A 21,291-nucleotide genomic window follows, 5' to 3' on the forward strand; every position below is an offset into this window, starting at 1 on the left:
GGCAGCATTCCTGCTGTCAGCAATGAAGAACGCCGCTGCTGTATTTACAATAGTGGAAAGGACGGTGGTTTTTCATTGTGTTAGCTACGCCCAAACACATACTGCACATCCCCATTAACCTGCATCATGGTGCGCCAAATTATGACATGCCACTGCTTAGTAATGCACCTACACTGCTTTAATAACAAGGTAGAGACAATGTGGCATCATGTCTGGAAATGAGGATATCTGTAGGTCCTAAAAATACATGACTACAAATTTAAAACACGGGTAAATATCTAATATGATCAATTCAATTCCAGGTCAGGAATACCCAAATTAAGGATCGGGCAATCCAAAAGGAATTACATGAGAATTATTATAATGTTAAATCTATTTTCTCCAGGTGAAGTCCCAAAAGAGAAAACAATTGCCCACAGTCATTCTTTCTAAATGTAGAATGCTGACGATGGATCACACCCTTGTTAAAGGACATGCAACAAACATGTGTCTACCTTTTCATTCACTGTATAATGGTCCATTAAAACTTACATATGATTACGGTGTGTCAAGTGTATGAAATGAACCACCTTTTCCTTTTTTCAATGAACTGGTGCGACATCTTTTCTCTTCAGCGTCTCAGACTGACAGACAGCAGCTCTGGTCTGCTCTGTGTCATAACCAGGTTGAGCTACCTGTCTAGGCACGTAGCACGCACACACACACACACACACACACATACAAACAAGTGCACACCAAATAAACAGACAAATAGACAAACGGAAATGGAAAGAAGAAGACCACTAAGACAGAGCCAGACTCTGGAACAAGGCAGGTAGAATCAACTGGCTCCAGTTTAACAGCTCAGCTGTCAACATCGCACCGGTTTCATGACAATCTTTTGGTTTGAACCTCATTGAAGGCGACTCAGGATAAAAGGGAGATCTCAGCAGACGGATCTAAACTCAGTATGTCGGCCAAAGAAAAGTAGAAGTGGCGATGTTTGAGTGTGCAAAGATGTGACAGTGAATTTCAGGGTTAAGTGTGTGAAAATGCTGCAGAAATACACAGGAGAGTGGATGTGCAGTACAAGTAGCTTTCCAACAGGGATGCCACAGACACATGGTCCACATTTTAAACACAGAGACCACCAGAGCATCCTTAAAGGAAACCATCAAGCATTAAAAGAGCTTTAATCACATCATATTCTGTCAATACTAGGGATGGAAGGATACAGGATACAGGATGTTCACGATACAATTTACTCACGATTCTCTAATGATTTTCAAGAAAACTCAAAATTTAAATAACTATTATTTAATTTCAATTATCAGATATGGACAGTTGCAATATATATATTTTTTCCTATATTTCTTTGTATACAAAGTAATCCTTTTTCATTTTTAAGGTGTGTTGTAACTCAAATAAATCCACTGAACACTTTTTTTCAGCACTTTGCAAAAAAACTAAAAGTGAGCGTGCAAAAATACCTTGATGGAAAATGTCAGAACAATTATAGAGAAATGGAAAGTGAATGATTCCCAAATGAAAATATTAAATATTTAAAGAAATAAGTTAAATCTTTTTAAATTAGGGATGTAAATTCGATCTTTGGAAATGTAAACGTACAATTATCATTTAATCCTGATACAAATGATGTTGAATCCATTTTTATCCACCCTTATTTGTATCATTTTTTTACTGATTTGCGATACATATCGTTACATCCCTAGTCAATACGTGTGATTTAAACAATAATCATTTCTAAGCTCACATCCTTTAACTGCTGAAAACACACTGGATGTATTGGCATGCCTCAGACACATGACAAATATGTGATTGTACAACGAGCTCTCTTCTGTCTGCCCTCCATAATTTGCATTCCTCCACTCAGCCTGCTGGAGCAAACAGGTCATTCAACAGTATGGCTGTCGGCTGTTATTTGAAATGCTCTTTGATCTGTCGCATGCAATATTTCCCCTCAGTTAACTCGGCGATAGCTAAGAGAGGAAAGTGGCTGTTTGCTGACTTTGTGAGAAGCGTTAGTCTTGGAGAAACTTTCCACTTTCTCTGAGAGGAACTCGAGTGAGCGGAGGGATCAGTGTCGATACTAAAAGGTGGTTCAGGGTGAGGCTTTCAAGTTGATTAGAACAGTAAATATGAAGTGTGTTAAAGGAAAGGAAATAGCACTTAAAGGAACAAACATTATCAAAAAGCATCATCACTTCTTCAAACTCCACACACACATATACAATATCACACACAACCCCTCTTCCCGTCTTACCCTTGAGCAGCGGCAGGGGCGTGAGCTCTATGGGTTTGCCCTGAGAGCGGAACTGGGACGAGCTCTGCGACCGCTTCTGCTTGGCCTTCCTGACAGACTTCCGTGAAAATCCGTCCACTTTGTCCACAGATGGAGATGTGGTGGCTGCCGAGGACATAGCCCTGCTGAGAGAAACACACGAGGGGGGCGAGCGGTTAACACGATCACATTAGACACGGGTTTAGAGAAGAAGTCTCAGTTCACAGAGGACAGAAGGATCAAGCATAAAATACTGAACTGGAACAGGGCTTTGATAAGTGAGGATTTCTGAAGGCTGATTTTAATTTCAGATATGTTTGATTTGTTTAATTGGACAGATTGAACACCTAGGAATCAGATGGTAATCAAATCGTGTCAAATTAAATATAAAGCTCATATCTATTTCTTAAGAGTTATTCCAATGAAAAAACTCAAAAAGTTTCAAGACTCTGTGATTTCATGGAGCTCCAAAGTGTCCAATGTTAAATAAATGAATAAATAAATAAGACATGAATCAAACATGCAACTTAACTCCCAAAAAAATGCTGCTATCTGCCCTTTTTATGTCACACAAAGAAGCTTCAACAGATTATAGCCATAAATGCAATGGTAGGGGAGACCGGGGACAGTTGTAACACTGTTGACATTTCTGTCTATAACTTTGAGCTCTTTTAACCCAGTGTGTTTAAACTGCTATACAAACTAGCTGCAACTAAACTGAGCATGTGCAGAGTGAATCAGGTGATTCCTAACTTGTTCCTGATTGGAGCAAGTGTAAGTGTTACAACTGCTCCCAGTCTCCCTACTAATAATTGGCAAAATAATTTCTGTCTGTGTTTCAGTTTTCGGCCTTGGTTTCCTCATTATGGGTTTTTCGGTTTTGGCCAAGAATTTTCATTTCGGTGCATCTCTAGTTTTAACCTCTTGAAATTTGTCACTTTGCAACATATCTAATTGAATTTACTGTTTTCATGTGCAAACAAAACATGTTTGTCTCATAGACTGTATAAATAATGGACGTAGTATCTGTGATGTCACCCATCCGTTTCTGAAGCGCTGTTTTGAGGCTAATAGTCGGTGGCAGCCATATTGGAAATGTTGAACTCAACACAACTGCTGTTGAGTGAGTGTGACGTAAAAAGGCGGGCCTTTAGCCTCAGAGCCAACAGCTACAGTGTTCCTGCCTGTCAATCAAGTCAGCTGTGCCTCTCGTAATGGAAAACTCTTAATCTCGTACAGTGTGTGCCGATTGAGAAATGAGCTATCCAGACTGCACTTGTCTTTTGTACCGCTCTGTAAACATGTTTATTTCTGCTGTAAAGATCGTCTTTTTTGAATTGGTGTGTATGTGGTTTGCTATCTTTGCTAACCTGGCTAAGGGAAACTCCATATCCCCGCCCCCCAGGTTTCCCTCGGCAGTGAGACGCATTCTTCCTTGCTCAAATGTCTGACTTGACATTTGAGCACTGAAGATGCTTACCTTTAACAAGTGTATCCATATCATCTTATTTATTAGCAGTGAACTCTTTGAGGCTCCAAAAATGATTCAAATGTTGTAGCTTAAATAGCCTAAGACAGATTTTAAGCCATTTGCATGCAGACTGAAAGCAATGTCTTAATGCCTAAAATATTAAAGAAAGAAAAAAAGAGCAGAACGGAAACATCAACCACGCTGACGTTTCCTCAGCTCTGGTTCAGTCCATCCTCCTGCAGCATTTTATTACTCTCACAACAGACCTGTGCAGCCACGGCAGACAGCCTCATTTTCCCAGCATGGGCCTCAGCTGAGCTCTGGTACAGTACACAAACACACTGCTCACACACTGCTCACACAGCTCACACACACACGGACTAAAAACACCAGCGTCTACCCACAACAATGGAGCAGGTTCTGTGGCTGTGAGGCGTCGCCTAAGTGGGAGGAAGCAGAGGAAGCGTCCACCGCTGTGTGTTTGCTGCTGATTATGTCGAAAAAACTTCTAACAAACTGGCTGCTCAGGCGCTCACGACTCAAACATTTCACTGCACACTACTTCTCTGGACCACACCCAGGACGAGACGTTCGGAAAATAAAGCAAAGATTTATTTTTCAGCTGGCAGACGGTGTGAGGGTGAGAGTGTGTCGAAGGCTGCGAGGCTCATTAGACCTTCTGAACAAACTAACATGTTCTTTTTTCGGAAAACCTAAGCACACCATTAAGAGCGTGGAGTATGTTTTGATGCATGTTAGACTCTAACAATCTGACCACAAGCACTTGAAGGGCTTAAAAGGTCCACTGTGGGTCATAACCTGAGGTTCAAGTCATCTTGGAAACATTCCTCGGTTGTTTTGGTAGCTATTCCAAAGACTTTATGATAACATGCAGCGTTTTAGCTTTGATTACTTCAGGTTTTCATGAAGTGTTATTTCCGGAACATGTCGTCCTGCTTGCTTTTTTTGGTTAGTTTTGGAGCATTTTTTAATTTAGTGGATAGGACAGCTGAAAAGACGGGATAGTCGTCACTGGGAGTCGAACTAGCGACTTATGTAGCTTCATACATGGGGAGCACCCATAAACCATTAGGCCAACAGAGCCCCAGCGGTTTGCAGTCTTTCTGGAGTTGAGTCATCACTTTCAATATGCTTTGAGGGCAAGATTTACCCTCAATACATGTTCAGTTTTTTGCATTAGTATTTTTTATTCCCACAAATGTGGTTTATGAGGACATAATGGGTCTTCAATATTAAAGGTGACATATCATGCAAAATGGACTTTTTAATGGTTCTCTACCTGAAATATGTGTCCCTGGCATGTCTACAAACCCCCCGAGAATGAAAAGAATCCATTCTGCCCCTGTTCTGATTTCTCCACCTTTCTGTAAATGTGTGTGAAACCAGCCGTTTCAGACTTCAGTGTTTTTGTTACGTAACAACAATATCCGGTCTGTAACAGGAAGTCAGAGCTCAGAGCTTGTTCAGCCCATAGACTGTATAAAATAATACTGAATCCCCTCCTCTGTTTTTCATTACCTGCACAAATGTGTGCTAACAAGGAGCTTAGGAGGGAGGCATGCTAGTTGTAGGCTGTCTTAATAAACACAAAGGTCGGTTTTACTCCCCACGTCTGCAGATTTGAAGATCTAGTGGATGATTTTTATTTATCATGGATAAGTGCTAGCGCTAATTAGCATAGCCATATAGCTATATGTTCATAGCTGTAGCTGTGTACCAAGACACACGTCGACATACTGACAAATAAAACAACAAGAAACACAGAATCTGTGACCAATCCTTCATAAAAGGTCCTGCTGCCTTTCTGGTAGAGGTCGGTTTTACTCCCCACGTCTGCAGATTTGAAGATCTAGTGGATGATTTTTATTTATCATGGATAAGTGCTAGCGCTAGTTAGCATAGCCACATAGCTACATGTTCGTAGCTGTGTACCAAGACACACGTCTACATACTGATAAATAAAACAACAAGAAACACTAAATCTGTGACCAATCCTTCAGAAAGGTCCTGCTATAGGCGCCTCTCCGTCAGGATAAGATTCTGGATCAGATTCAGAGGGTTGAAGTAACGCGATCTCTGAGCAGCCGTGTATATTCAGCCAACATGTAAACATTAGATCAACGTGCTGGAGAGCCGAGGCATATCCACTTCCTGAGGGGGCGTGGTCAGAGGGAAAACAGAGTGTTCTGATGAGGAATGAAGAAGAGGACTTTTCAGGCAGACCAAAATCTGATTTCAAAGTGTTTTTTTGAGCATAAACTTTGAAGACATGTTTTGGGGACCTCTTAGACCAATATATATTGATGAAAAAAGCGTGATATGTCACCTTTAATCATAATTCTTGGGGTACAGAATATTTTTCTCTCCTCCTTTAAAAAGGCACTATGAGGAGTTTTTAACTGGCTGAGAAACAGACTGAAACTGATACTGATGCCTCTTTATGACCCTCAAAAGCAAACAAGACCATCCACAACAACACTGATACTTTCACTGTGGGGGTAGGTGTCAGAACAGATGATTGACATCTCGCTTTAGAAACACCCTTTTTTGGCTGTTTTCATGGCATATAATCACATTGTAAGATAAGTCTAAATGTTAAAAGACAACAGGATGAGGTTATTGTCTGAAGACAATTATTTTGCATGTACAGGACAAGAGATAAGAGGTATCACTTTGTCAACAAGGGGGCGCCATAATCGATACAAGCTAAAAGTTCCTCACAGCAGCTTTAAATGTGGTTTACACAAGGATATGATTTGCTCTCAAGATGTGTTCAAATTCTATTGTGTATGCGTTTCTTTTTTTGGTTTGTTTGTATAATATATATATATATATATATATATATACACACACAATTACTTAAGACAAAAAATAACCAACAACAAGTAGGTTATGTATAGTGTAGTTTATTTAAAGTTGTGACCACTTGTTTAATGCTGGTTGTTGGCCATGCTACTGTTTTTGTTATAAAAGAAAATGTAAAAAATAAAATGAAAAAAACTTATCTTTTGTGTATGGCATTTTTGATTCCTCAAAATGTAGTTTGAGGAGAAAATTTGTTCTTTATTTATTTTATAGTTAAGAAATTCTTGATTCCTTTAAATGTGGATTATTAGGGCCTCCTTATAATTTTATTTTATTTTCCATTTAAGAAATTTAAGATTCCTTTAAAATTGCTTTATGTGGAAATGTTTTCTCCAAAATATTTGTTGTATGTTTTTCTACTTAATATTTGATCATTTAAATCTGGTGTAAGAGGAAATAATGAGTCCTCAATATGTTTTTAGTATTTTGCGCCTGAAAAAGGTGTAATTCCTTTCAATTTGGCACAAGACAAGATTTATGATCAATATTTGTTGGATATATTTTTCTAAAAGAGCATTTTTTGATTCCTTTAAATCTGTTTTTTAAGGTTGTGATGTGTCCTCCATGTATGTTCAGTTTCCTTCCATGATGAATTTGTGATTCCTTTAAATGTGCTTTATGTGGACATGCTGTGATCAAAGCACCATCTTCTCACCCTAATAGAATTTTGTGAACTTTAACTGAGTGTTGCACATGCCCTTTACTTCAGGGCATTCTGTTGTGAGCTCTAACGCTACCTTGCAGAGTGAGATAAATATTTATAAATTTACCAACTCAGCTGGATGACACGCAGGCCACCGAAGAAAAGAATGAGGACTCCAGCATAAATAGTTACGTAATAAGACGTGAATGAGATGCTGCGGGCGGTACTCTGAGCTGGCTGTTTTTCTAATGCTCTGTCAAAGTCACACAGGCAGCCGTACAGTCTGTCCACCAGCCCTCCAACATACAACAGCGGATAGAGAAGAAGAGAGAGGCTGCCAAACACATGCACGCATGCAGCTTTCAATAAACACACACACACACACACACATCATCCTGCTGCTGCTGCCTGAGGATATGGACAGCACTAACTGACAATGGAAGCATTTACAAGATATGTGAGGCTGCACAGCTGATCGTCCATCATCATGTATAGTACACTGCCAGTTTGAATGTGATTAATAGTTGTAGAGTAGCAAGGCTTCCATCTGTGGATAAAGATCGCAGAGTGGTTGATGTAATATTACTGTCGGAAAGTGAGCTAATCCAGACTGGCAACAGTGATTAATAAACCGCTTCTTGGATGTTTATGTTGTCTTTGACCTGTTCAACGGGAAACTGAAAAACTCTAACATCAACAAACCTTTACTGATCCTGCTGAGTTTACACGAGTAAGTGTCCAAAAACACACAACAGATCAGCGCCTCGAGTAGGTAAACATCAGATCACAATAGATGTGCCCCATGTAAACATAATATTATTCATTAGAGAGATTTAAATAAGAATAGCAAAATGGGCGAGGATTTGGCCCAATGGCTAAATCGTGCGCCCATAAAGCGGGTGGCCCTGGTCCTCCACCCTCTCTCCCTTTTTCCAGCTCTATCCACTGTCCTCCCCTCTCTAATAAAAAGGTCCAAAAGTCCCCAAAATATAACTTAAAAAAATAAATAAAAATAGAGAAATGTGTGGAGCGCAGTTGGGCTACCAGTTTACGTATGCGCCCCATGTACAGAGGCTATAGTCCTCATCGCAGCGGTTGCTGGTTCGACTCCTGGCCTCGACTGTTTGCTGCATTTCTTCCCCAATTCACTACTCCACACATGTCCTGTCTCTCTTTAGCTGGTGGCCTAGCGGTCTAAGCGCCCCGCATACAGTGGCTACAATCCTCGTTGCAGAGGTCGCCTGCTTGACTCCCGGCCGCGACCATTTCCTGTATGTCTTCCCTCGTTTCTACTCCCCACTAGGGATGACCACAGTTAATCGATTATCGATTAATTGATTGTTAAGAAATTACTCGAAACACGCATTTTTGTTATCAATTTTCAATCACGTGGAACAAACATCATGTGGTTGTATATTACACTCATCTATCAGGGAGGTGTTTGAAGTTTAAAGCATGTTTTGATGTGAATCAGCTGTTAAGGGTGTTGCGCACAGTGGAGACGCTCAGCTGGCGGCTGTGCATCAGGTCTCCACGAGCGCTTTTTAAAAGAGGATCAATACAAAACTGCTTCCAACAACGACATGAAGGTTGACAACTTTAAACAGGATATTTCCCACCTTTGGATACGAAGGCAACAGACTGGGGGGAAATTCAGGTACACTATGTTTGCAGACCAGTAACATCAGATCGGTCTGAGCTTTTCTGCCGCCTGACTGATTCTGACCCGGTTGCGCTCCTGGCTGACACCTGATCAAATACACATGTTTATTTTTCTCAATAAGAACGAGTAGACAGAAAACTGGACACTGAGAGTCTGAAGTAATTTTCTGTTAGTAGTCTCAGCCTTCACTTTATAAGATTATGTCCGCAGAGAATATTTTAATGAGCCTGTTCGTTGATATTCTGCGTGTCAACCATGTACCCGTATTCAATACAGTCAGTTATTTGCATTTTGTTGCTGTAGAAAATACAATTTAGGGGAAAACAACGTATTTGGCATTGCTTTTGACGTAAGAATAATAATGTTTTTTTTTCATCAATTAATCGATAATTGATCGTTAACATTTCCAAAAATCGTTTACGGAAAATACTTAAAATGTCCATCCCTACTCCCCACACTTCCTGGCTCTCTTCTAAGAACTCATTATTACTAGGGATGGGCATTTCAAGCCAAATGGTATTCGATTGTCATTGGCATCTATTCGACGATTATTACAATACCCCCACCCACCCACACCTGTCTTGACCTTAATGTCAGCCTTTCTGTGACGCAGCGTGGCGTGTGTGTTTACAATTTACAGCCATGCTCAGTCTCTGGAAACACGTGTGTTGTAGAGTGAGATTCAGAAACGGACAAAATCGCTGCAACTGTCGTTTATGTTTTCTTCTTCTTTTGCTATTTAATGCAGTTAGCATTCTTCTTCTTCTGCTACTTAATGCAGTTAGCAAACAGCTTTAAGACACTCTACCGCTACCGTCTGGCGGGAATACCGTATTACAACCAGGCACCGGTAAAAACGATGAAAAATTTTACTTTTAAAATGAGAAAATATTCGAAGTGACTCTTCGATGTTTACTAGCAAACGAATATCATTGCCCATCCCTAGTTTCTTCAAATTTCACTCAGAAAAAAAGAAAATCTGCCTTTAAAATGATATAAAAGAATGATCTGATATTTAGCGTTAATATAACCGATTTGGTCTGATATTGAAAAAGATGATATCACAATAACATTTTTCATATCGCCCAGCTCTAAGTGAAGCCCTTTTTTTATGCGGCACCCTGGAGGCACAGATTCACACGTGACAAAACCAATTACATGTAGATGGTAGGGGAGTCATGTGTCAACACAGCTCATTGTCCCCTCTTTCATAACTTAACAGCTGTTAACAATCCATCTGCATGAAAGCCTTCTGCTGGGCATCAGCATCATCAGCCGGCTGGGAAAGTACCTCCAGCTGAGCACTGATCTGACGTTTAGTTGGCTGCTGGGCTTAACACCTCCGGTCGTCATCAATCTGAGAGTCCGGAGGTGTTCAAAAACTGATATAATGGTTTAAAATAACACCGTGGCTGAATACAAAGCATGATGCAAACAAATTGCATGGACATGAAATGTAAACGTTCTGCTCTGGTTGACTCTGGCAGAGAGATATTCAAATGTCAAACAAAGTGAGTCCAAACAGCATCCGAGCCTCAGTGAAAACAGTCAAACTGACATCCTAACACCTGTTCCCTGTGAGCCGCAAAGCCTCCCCAAGTCAAGACAAAGCAGGTCAGCGCCTCTGAAAATCACCTTCACTTGGAGATTATCTCCAGCTAATGGCTTACAGAGGAGCAGCTCTGACGTACGCGCTCTTTGACACGTTTTAGACCATCAGCTCGTATTCCTGCTAAATGGGTGAATCCAAAATTCTTGGAGGAGTGATAGAAGGTATCGCTACCAAATACCTGAAACAACTTCACTTACAGGTTATTGGGGTTTTTGGAAGTTTTGTGTTATGCAAACTAAGGATCTAAAAATAGAGGGGGAAGCAAAGAACTTAAACTATTGTTGGTTTATCTGTAATTTGAAGTGTTAGTGTTACAAGTATATGAATTAGTCAGAGTTAAGTCACAATCCCTTCTCTTGAAGCAGCTTTTCTGTTTCCACTCAAACAAATATCTTTGGGTTCTCTTAGTCCAACGACACATTCAAAGAAGACATCTTGGAAAGGATCACGGACATTGTTTTGGATTTTTGGCACTCTGCCTGAGAGATTCAGAAGCGCTGGATATTTGTGATTAAAAGAATAAAAGATAAAATGCTTTTAAATGAAATAAGGGAGCAGATTTTCTTTATTCTAACCTCACATTCGCTCGGCATCGCAATACATCTCTGCACAAACGACTTACTACAGCCAGTCAGCTTGATTCAGCTCTGATCAAAGCGGCTCTCTGGGCTGCGTTTTAAGGATGCATCTGTGAAGTTGTACATCTCAATAAGCGGCGAGGAGAAAGCATCACCTACGGCAAACATGAATATTCAGAGAGCTGTCAACGCTTTCATGCTTTTGCCACCTGCTGAATGCTACGAGAAGATAAAACTACAATCGTTCTCCCGCAGGAAAGTCTTTTTCAAAATGTACACACAAGAGTCACAGGAGCTCCTCTTACCTGTGCAAAGGGGCACTGGAATCCCCATGTACAACCATCAGTGCCGCGCTGTCTATCTCTGCGTCTCTGACTAGCCGGCTAATGGCGAGAAAACACTCCAGTGCCACCACAACGCACGAGGGAGAGCGAGACTACAGCGGCAGGTCTGGCGTATGGCATCCAAGCACCAAAGCCATTCCCCTCCCATGCCTCTTACATAAGAGACCAGATGACATCGGAACAGGCACGGGGAGGGTGGGATTAAAGCACAAGGAGGATGGAGGGGGGGAGAGAGAGAGAGAGAGAGAGAGAGAGAGAGAGAGAGAGAGAGAGAGAGAGAGAGAGAGAGAGAGAGAGAGAGAGAGAGAGAGAGAGAGAGAGAGAGAGAGAGAGAGGAGGGGGCACGTTGAAGAACAAGGAAAGCAACAGAAAGGGAGGAAGAGGAAGGAGGGAGGGAGGGAGGGAAGGAGCTGCTGTTCGACAGGAAGTCAACAAATAGGCAGAGCAAGAGGAGCTGAAGTGAGGGAACAAAATGCACACACAAGCAAGAACACACGCACACACACACACACACACACACACAGAGGAGATAAAAGAGAGGCTGGCAGGAGGAGAGCTCAAGGATTTCGCCTGTGGTCCAGTAAAATCCAAACTGTCTCAGAGCTGTGAAAGTCAGCCATTGCTGGACTTAAGTCTGGTTATGAACATGAGTTACTTCACTGCAATAATTCAACCTCATGTGGTTTTTGAAGAAACTAGTTCTACACTATCAGTCAAAAGTTTGGAAACACCTTCTCATTCAAGGGTTTGTATTTATTGTAATGATTGTAAACACTGTAGATTAATACTGAAGACATCAAAACTATGAAAGAACATATATGGAATTATTGAATGAACCAAAAAGTGTTAAACAAAGCAGAATCTGTTTTATATTTTAGATTCTGTAAAGTAGCCCCCTTTTTCCTTCATGACAGCTTTGCACACTCTTGGTATTCTCTCAGTCTGCTTCATGAAGTGGTCTCCTGGAATGGTTTCTAATGAACATGAGCCTTGTCAAGAGTTCATTTGTAGAATGACTTGCCTTCTTAATGTGTTTGAGACCATCAGTTGTGTTGTTCAGAGGTAGGGTTCGTACACAATGGATAGCCCTATTTGACTACTGTTGTAATCCAGATTATGGCAAAACCAGATTATTTCATAGTGTTGATGTCTTCAGTATTAATCTACAATGTTGAAAATAATTAAAGTAAATACAAACCATTGAATGAGAAGGTGTGTCCAAACTTTTGAGTGGTAGTGTAGTCTCCTGATAAATATTGTCTCCAACTAATCAACTTTATGGACTCATGAGTAGAGTCCCAAATTAAATATGTGCTATATTATTTTTTAGATTAACTTGTTCCTTTATCAGTTCCCAAAGCTTTTGGTGATGTCTTCAAATGTTGTCATACTAACAACTCAAAACCCAAAGATATCCACACATCACACACATTTTTCTACAAACTCATATTTAAAGTTGCAAACAAAAACTTCTGCAGGTGCGGCAGTCTGCATCTGAATAACTCGTCTGTTAAATGAAATATTTTTTTTATAATTGTAGGCCCTGATATGACGGTCATGTTGTGTTAGAGCCATATTTGTATCAGTGTTGTGTCTGTGGAATGTTCGATATTGTTGTGGCACTTACTTGTGTACACACTAGGTGGCGGGTGTTGTCAAGAAGGGTGTAGAACCATAAAGAGAAGACCCAATTGGTGGCAGGTGAGCCGCCTACTGGGTAAGCTAACAGTTTTTGACCGTCGTCGTCTTCGTCATCGTTTTCGTGTTTACAATATCATGTTAATTATTCTGCATGTTATGTTGGAAGTAAGTGCAGATTGATCGGATAATTGTGTAACAAGGTAAATAAACCTGTTTGATGTCAATGCACAGAGTGTGGACCAGAGCGTCATTCATTCATCCTGCTAAAGAGGACACGCGTCAACTCAGTGAGTCTTGGAAAAGGAGCCCCTCGGTGGCTTATTGGTTTTTTGTTTCGACTGGCGAAAGCAAGCCCCTACATGTTGTATCAAAGCTGTAGTGCAGCTCCTCACCATAAGATGGGGCTGTAGCTCAGGTTCATAACGTCTACTGCCATAATGATATGATTATATATATCAAGGATTAGCATTTCAAGCCAAAATACTATTCAATAATCATCGGCCTCTACTCGATGATTATTCGAAGAATCGCTGCGACTGTCGCAAATGTTTTCTTCTTCTTTTGCTCTGTAATGCAGTTAGCATTCATCTTCTTCTGTTACTTAATATGGTTAGCAAACAGCTTTAAGACGCTCTGTCGCCACCGTCTGGAGGGAATATCGTATTACAACCAGGCACCAGGGAAAACAATGAAAATTTGTACTTTTAAAAAGAGAAAATATTCACATTAACTCTTCGATTTTTACAAAGTCAACGAACATCTGAATATTCTAATATTCAAAAATAATTGCCCATCCCTATTCTCTAATAACAGGATGTTAACCTGCACAGCTGACGGACAGCATCTCTTAGCATGGAGATAAAGTTGTCTGAAGGCTGTGTCTGGTTAACCTAGCATGTAAACACTCGACTGGATCAATGCGTTACAAGCACAGGCATGTGGATGTTAACCTGCAACGAGGACCAAATGCTGGTGGTGCTAGCTCTGCTAACCTTAGCCACACTCAGCAATCCAATTGAACATGTTTACACACAGAGTCTGTGATGCCATGTTTAGCCGTGTTTAATAGATTGTGCATGAATTTTGAGTGTTTTTTTGGGTTCTTTCTTACCCTAAGGCTAGTCGTTGGTCAGGATCTAAATAACTAGAAAATGAGTCATCATTTTTTGAAACTAAAAAGTTATCATTCCTAGAACCGATTGTAAAATTGTGGTTCCAGAATTGAGGCCCTGGCTGTGAAATTTCCCTAACCAGTTAAAAATATCGCTGCATGTTTCAGGAATCATCAGCAACGTCTTCAAATGTCATGTTGTGTTCATGCAACAACGAGAAGGCCAAAGACATTACAGCCTCTCCCACACAGAGACAATACCTGGGCGGGTCGCCAAAGTATATTTACGGCCTCCTAAGTATAATCGCAGGCAAGTTTTACACTTTGCCTTTAATTATTTTATCCGTATAAGATCACCATCTATTAGAGATGGCTTAGACAATCTCCTGTCCCTCTCTGATAACCTGTCGTACCTGACACATGCTCTATGAGAGGACAGGAGTCCTTTAGTACATCCCACCTGTGAGCTTTCTCACATCACTGTTTCAGTAGTTATGTGCAGATGTTTTCTGCTGATTCATTCTGCACTTAATGAGCATTGTTCACATCAGGATAACTTGTTGTGATAATGCAATATTGAGTGAGAGATTACAAAGCGTGAGTTGTGTCTATATAGAACGTGCTGCTGATGAATATTATCAAGAGGTCAGACACAGAGAAGGAAACGGTGGGCGGGACAGAGCTGGAAGAAAGACGAGGCGGGCAACTCAAAGTCTTTCTTATGAACATTCCATAACCTAATAATAGTAGTAGTATAATAGGAGTCGTAGATGCATGATATAATGTAATGTTACCATAAAAAGTGCTCAAAGAAAAGCATCATTCATTCATTCATTCATCATTCAATCGATGACAAAGCAAAGGAAGAGGTCCTAAAGACTAGGTCTCTAAATATCTATCAGTTAGTCTGCTGATTATTTCCCTTTTAACTGATTGAGTATTTGATCAATAGTTTTTCATAAACTCTAACTTGCGTGTCTTTAGATATCTGTGATTGTTAAACCAACAATCTAAAATATAAACACATTCCTTTTGCAGTTATAGGAAAAAGAAACTAGGGCAAATATTGGCATTTTGATAAGCTGGCACTAGAGAGCATTAGTGAAATCTTGTTCAAAAATGAACTCTGATTAATATTTGATTTTATGGTATTATGCAGATTTATTTTTTGTTAATCAAATTATTGTTTCTGCTCAAAGTAAGCTGCTGAGTGTAAGAATTGAGTAATGAGATTCTATCTTAAGTGATACTAAAAAAGTGTTTGCCGTGTTTCATTGAAAGAACATGCAACAAGTTTCAGTTTGTCCATTTGTGCAAATCAGAGACTGTATAAAATATGGACGTAGTATCCGTGACGTCACCTATCTGTTCCTAGGCACTGTTTTGAAGCCAGTCGTTGGCGGCAGCCATATTGGAAATGTGGAACTCAATCAAACTTAGTGTGAGGTAAAGAGGTGGGCTTTGAGCCTCGTATCCAACAGCTACAGTGATCCCACCTGTCCATCATGCTCTCATACGGGCAAAACTCGTAATCTTAATATCTTCTGAAACGTCGCATTAGAAAAAGATTCACCCCCCCGTACAGTGTGTGCTGATAGAGAAATTATCTACGTAGACCCAAGCCTTTTTTTGAACCAGGCTGTAAACATGTTTATTATTTCTGCTGCAAAGATCGTCATTTTTGAATTGGTGTGTATGTGGTTTCCAGTGTTTCTGCAGCCAGCCTCAAGTGGATTCTTGATGAATTGCAGTTTATAACACTTCTGCATGGGCTTCATATTTTGAGACGGGAGGTTGCTGCTTGGTGCTAACCAGAGGAATGTCTTAATATAATGATGTAAAAGGGACTCTGGAAAACATGACTGCAGCTCTTACTGTTATGATAGGTAAGAAAATTTAATTTCAATGAATGGAGGGTTCTTTTTATACTTTGGGAGAAAAGATATCTTTAAATGTTAACATACTGACTCGCTTACAATCTCCCAATTTATAGCCACACATTGAAATGTGACCCCTTCCTTGTGATTTGCATCGCATCACCAGATTCTTGTCTATACCAAGCGGCAACCTCCTGTCTCAAAATATGAAGCCCATACAGAAGTGTTAAAAACTGCAGTTCATCGAGCGTCTGTTTGAGGCTGTCTGCAGAAACACAGGAAACCACATACACACCCATTCAAAAAAGACGATCTTTGCAGCATTAATAAACATGTTTACAGCCTGGTTCAAAAAACGGCTTTGGTCTGATTAGCTAATTTCTCTATTGGCACACACAGTAAGATTGTAAGATTACAAGTTTTGCCCATTTAAGGACGTGACTGACTTGATTGACAGGCGGGGACACATAGCTGTTGGCTAGGACGTTCAAACCCCGCCTCTTTTGGGGGCGGCATTAGCTCAGTCCATAGGGACTTGGCTTGGGAACCGAAGGGTCGCCGGTTCGAAGCCCAGTATGGACGAAGTTTGGCAAGTGGACTGGTGGCTGGAGAGGTGCTGGTTCACTTGTCTGGGAACTGCCGATGTGCCCTTGAGCAAGGCACCAAACCCCCAACTGCTCTGGGTGCGCTGGTTGACGGCAGTATCCTCACTCTGACATCTCTCCCTAAGCATGTTCACTGCATGTGTGTGTATTTGTATGTATATACCAAACAAAACTGTTTGTGTAGCATGTCCAAAAAAATAGCATGAGTGAAAAAATTGAATTTCCCCCCTGGGGATTAATAAAGTACCTTTCTTTCCTTCTTACTTTACCCTCACACCAACTCGCCAGAAGTTAGGTTGCATTCAGCGTTTCCAATATGGCTCCCGCCGACGATTGGCTTCAAGAACAGATAGGTGACGTCACAGATACTACGCCCATATTTTATACAGTCTATGATCTATACACAACTCCATGCAGCAGATTCATGTAATCCATGCCCCTCCTCGTGTTTGCTATTATTTTCCAAAGAGAGCATTAGAGATAAAGAGCTAAAAGAAATGTCCCCATAATGTCCAACAATGTATCAAGTTAAACTCCTTCATCTTTAAGTCCTCATGGAAACTTATGAACACAAGTCTCGTGCTGATCACACCAACACATTATTTATGCAAAGAGAGGACAGGTTGTTTTGAATATTAATTCACCGTAGCTCCGTATAAATAGAAGAGTCAAATGAAGCCGTATAGAAGTATGAATCACACATCTACTATTTCTAATCCTTTTACGATTCACTTCTTCAGAACGTCTGCCATTTCCACCTTTCACCAAGTGCAGCAATGTGACAGCACGTCTAATTGGTGTGATTCATTCATGGGATAATTGCCCTGCTCACACAGTCGAGAACAAATGAACTCAGCAACTTTAAAACACACACACACACACACACTGCCGATAAGAAGGGGGCAAGTTACTCCACACGGTCGTCATAAACACCGGAGAGACTTTGGATGGTGAGCTATCTCCGCTGCAGCAGGACCTTCCTCTCAACACTGTGACATTCAGAAACCTTGAAGATGAGTGTGTTTGACAGAACCAAAACACAAAGAACACCTACGCACTCGCACTCACACACACAAGGCAAATACCATCACATTAAATGCATAATGCCACACCTGGCTCCTGGCATGCTGCTGTCATTCCTACATGACTGACAGGGCAGAGGACAGGTGGAAAAAAGGAAGCTCTTCAGCCGACTGAAGGAGCTGGTTCTCATCAGTCCGGTGCTCATCTTTATCTTTCTGCATCTCTCACACATCACTCTGTTCCTGCCTCTCATCCATGACATTACAGTGTCACGAACAAAGTATCAACACAGCGATACATCACTGTCCTCACTCGTGTATCGTGATATTATCGTCATTATGGGTTATGTATCTGATATTGAGTCTTATTGCGACTTCCCTGAAATCCTCACCCCAAAGTGTCGCTGTTGGTCATACTCTCCCTCTGCATTAGGGTTATGTACTATCTCAATTTTACTGAGTTTGATTTCTTATCAATTCTTGACTCCATTTCCATTATTTTTGGAGAGTAAAACAACAACAAATACTCAAAGAACAACAATTACCCTGCCTTTAATGCTGGGATATCTAGACTCTTGGAAGTGAGCTGACACAGGTTTTAATTTTTTCCTTGATTTATAAAAATATCACTACTCTCTCTTATACAGAAAGATCAATAACAGTAAAAACAAACAAAAACTATTACATTTACTATTTACAGGCATGATTCGGTAACCTCAATACAAACGTGAATGTGAGCTGTGTTTTGTACCAAGTTGTGATAAGAAGCTAGCTGTGGTCAGGTGTTTTTATGTGCAGGACACCAGAGCACATCAAATGTAGTTCATTCCTTCAAATTCACCCTGAGTTGAAGTACATGCTTCGTCATACTGGACGTGCTTCCTCCCTTGCATTAGGTTTTTTTTGATCGCATGCTGCCGTTCGCAGTGATTCTCTCCACCACAATTTTGCTGCCGTACTGCACAGGAGGTCCTGCCATGAAGCATGTGTATGTAGACCCTGAGGCTGCAGATTCAAGACCACAATCCCAAGACTCTTGTTGAATGTGACGGCATGACCAAGTGTGCTGCCTCCCCAAGGATCGCTTTTTTTCAGCTGTAATGTAACTATTTGTAGTATCTGATAGTAACCCTAACTCCAACTGTAGTACCAGTACTAAGGGTCCTATAGATGTGGTTCCAGAATTGAGGTCCTGAAACTGCAGTCTCCAGCTCTGCAGACACATAATATTGGTTCTGGCCATAGACTGTATAAATATGGACGTAGTATCCGTGTAGTCACCCATCTGTTTCTGAGGTGCTGTTTTGAGCCATATTGCTGCTGTTGAGTGATTGTGGCATAAAGAGGCGGGCTTTGAGCCTCCTAGCCAACAGCTACAGTGTTCCCGCCTGTCAATCAAGTCCGCTGTGCCTCTCATTGGAAGATCCGTAATCTGAATATCTTCGCATTAGAAAAAATTCACCCCCCGTACAGTGTGTGCCGATCGAGAAATTAGCTATCCAGACTACACTCGTCTTTTGAACCAGGCTGTAAACATGTTTATTTCTGCTTTAGAGATCAGCTTCTTTGAATTGGTGTGTATGTGGTTTCCTGTACTTCCAGAGCCAGCCTCAAGTGGATCCTCAATGAACTGCAGTTTTTAGCACTTCCACATTGGACTCATATTTTTAGACTGCTTAGACCACTTGTTTCTGGCAGATAAATACGTCTGTGGACTACAAAACCCTAACTGAGATTTAATCCCATAAGATGTGTGTTGCTGTTAGGAACCAAAACATGGAACCCAAATTCACAACCCTTAGCCAATCCACAAATCTCAGAAATTTAGCACCAGTTCCAAATTCAAACCGGTTCTTGATACCCCAAGCCAACCTGCAATTCCCACCAACTAAATGTTATTGAATGTAAACCTCTCCCTCTGAATGAATGAAAGTGAAAACAAGAAACATGACAGACCAGCAGCATATTCAGGGATAGAAGTTGATCAAAACATAGTATCTTAGTTCAAAGTTCATATCGGATTAGCAGCACACATTTGACAGTTGATTTCAAGAAAGCTGAGCTTGTCTCAGACCAGATTCAAAAAGACTTTTTAAGCAACACTGTGATTAAAACATCTGCAGATAAGCTTTCCTGACATCAGCTCTGCCTTGGAAAGATCAGTCATTAACCACCATCTGAGCCCAACAACATGATAAAGATTATATTCATTTACAGTGCAATTAAGCGTTATCAGCTAAAGCAGCCATCAACTGCGTGAGGTCAAAAATCAAGTGTTTCAGGAGAGCTGGCGTTAGCTTGTCCATGTCGGGCCTGGCAGCAGCAGCAGCAGCAGAAGATTCAAAACTTGACAGCGCGATAAAACCTCACTGACGCTAGCTAGCTATAGCTTCCGACTAACCGTCACAGCGGATATGAATTTTTAAAAAGCACTGAAAGTTAGAGGTCTCCTCTGTGAATATAACACATTTAAATGTTACAAACAGGAGCACAGTTCAGAATTACATCCATAGTGTGAAGTTGTAAACCAGAAAACTGCATTTTAAGTCGCTAGCTAACGTCAGTGCTGCGGCTATCGCGGGTTAGCTCAAGTTGAACATGTAGCTTAGCTCGTTAGCCGCCGCCAGCTAGCTTTCATTGCATGTTGCAAATCAAACACCAGAATTATAAAAGCAGTCACATTTGATTTAACATGTGTGCTAATGAAATAACGTTACCTGGGCGGGCTTGGGCGATCACCCATCATCCCAGATGTAAATACAGAAGCAGTGCTAATGCTGCTGTAAGCTAGCGCTCAAAGACTGACAGACCGACTGGGTTGGGATCACACACCGTCCCGAGTCCCGAGCCGAGCCCCACAAGCTGCAGCCGACCGAGTGGCTGTTTAGCCCTCCAAGTGTAGTACTTTACCTTGATCCTTTGCGGTTCGCAACGGAGACGGCGGCGAGGAGTTATCCTATGTTTGGAAATCTATCGGGCTAACTGTTCGGCTACCCTCCAGCTCGGTGCAAACAGCCTTCCCAAGCAGCGGCGGAACAAGCAGGAAAATCTGGCCTGAAACAGCCAAACCCACGAGTACCTTTTCCTTCCAAGGGAATAATCCTCAAACTCCCATTAATAACAAAATACGACTATATAAAACGATTAACTCAACGCAATTACATTCCTGTTACTGATTCAATTGCTTGTCTTCCCCAGACCCCTGGATTTTGGATATTCCCTTAGCTGGTTTATGATTCGGGGCTGTTTCTTTTCACCCTATTGTCAACACTGCTGGGTTGAGACCATGGCACACATAACAGAAACGCAACGTAACGTGCTTGATGGGTTAAGATCTACGTAGGGCTGTGATTGGCTGACGGTAGGGACGTCCTGCGCTGTGATTGGATAGCGGCAAGTGTCAATCACGGAAGAGGGAAATGAGGCTCTGAATCCGTCGGTTAGGTGGAGGAGAAGGGACAAGGAAAGAGATCGGGGCAGAAAGCAAAGTGCCGTGTGTGTGAGTGTGTGTGTGTGCGGAGTCTCCACACACACAGCGTGCTGGAATGAGGCTAAAC

General features: G+C 41.2%; 1 protein-coding gene across 4 annotated transcripts in view; it reads right to left on the bottom strand.

The window, feature by feature from the left end:
• ppp2r5eb (protein phosphatase 2, regulatory subunit B', epsilon) overlaps positions 1 to 21,051 on the bottom strand; it is a 78,045-nt gene extending 56,994 nt beyond the window's left edge. Inside the window, exons 1-2 of one of the 4 annotated variants that reach the window (XM_034674868.1) lie at positions 20,452 to 21,051; positions 2,264 to 2,427 (exon numbers count right to left, since the gene is read on the bottom strand). In XM_034674868.1, the coding sequence (XP_034530759.1) occupies positions 2,264 to 2,427; positions 20,452 to 20,480 (193 nt within the window). In that variant the 5' untranslated portion in view covers positions 20,481 to 21,051. The remainder of the gene's footprint in view (positions 1 to 2,263; positions 2,428 to 20,451) is intronic. The other 3 variants (XM_034674872.1, XM_034674871.1, XM_034674869.1) reach the window with 3 other exon arrangements.
• Between the last annotated feature and the right edge of the window lie 240 nt (positions 21,052 to 21,291).

Source organism: Notolabrus celidotus, chromosome 22 (genome assembly GCF_009762535.1).
Source record: "Notolabrus celidotus isolate fNotCel1 chromosome 22, fNotCel1.pri, whole genome shotgun sequence".
Lineage (NCBI taxonomy): Eukaryota > Metazoa > Chordata > Actinopteri > Labriformes > Labridae > Notolabrus > Notolabrus celidotus.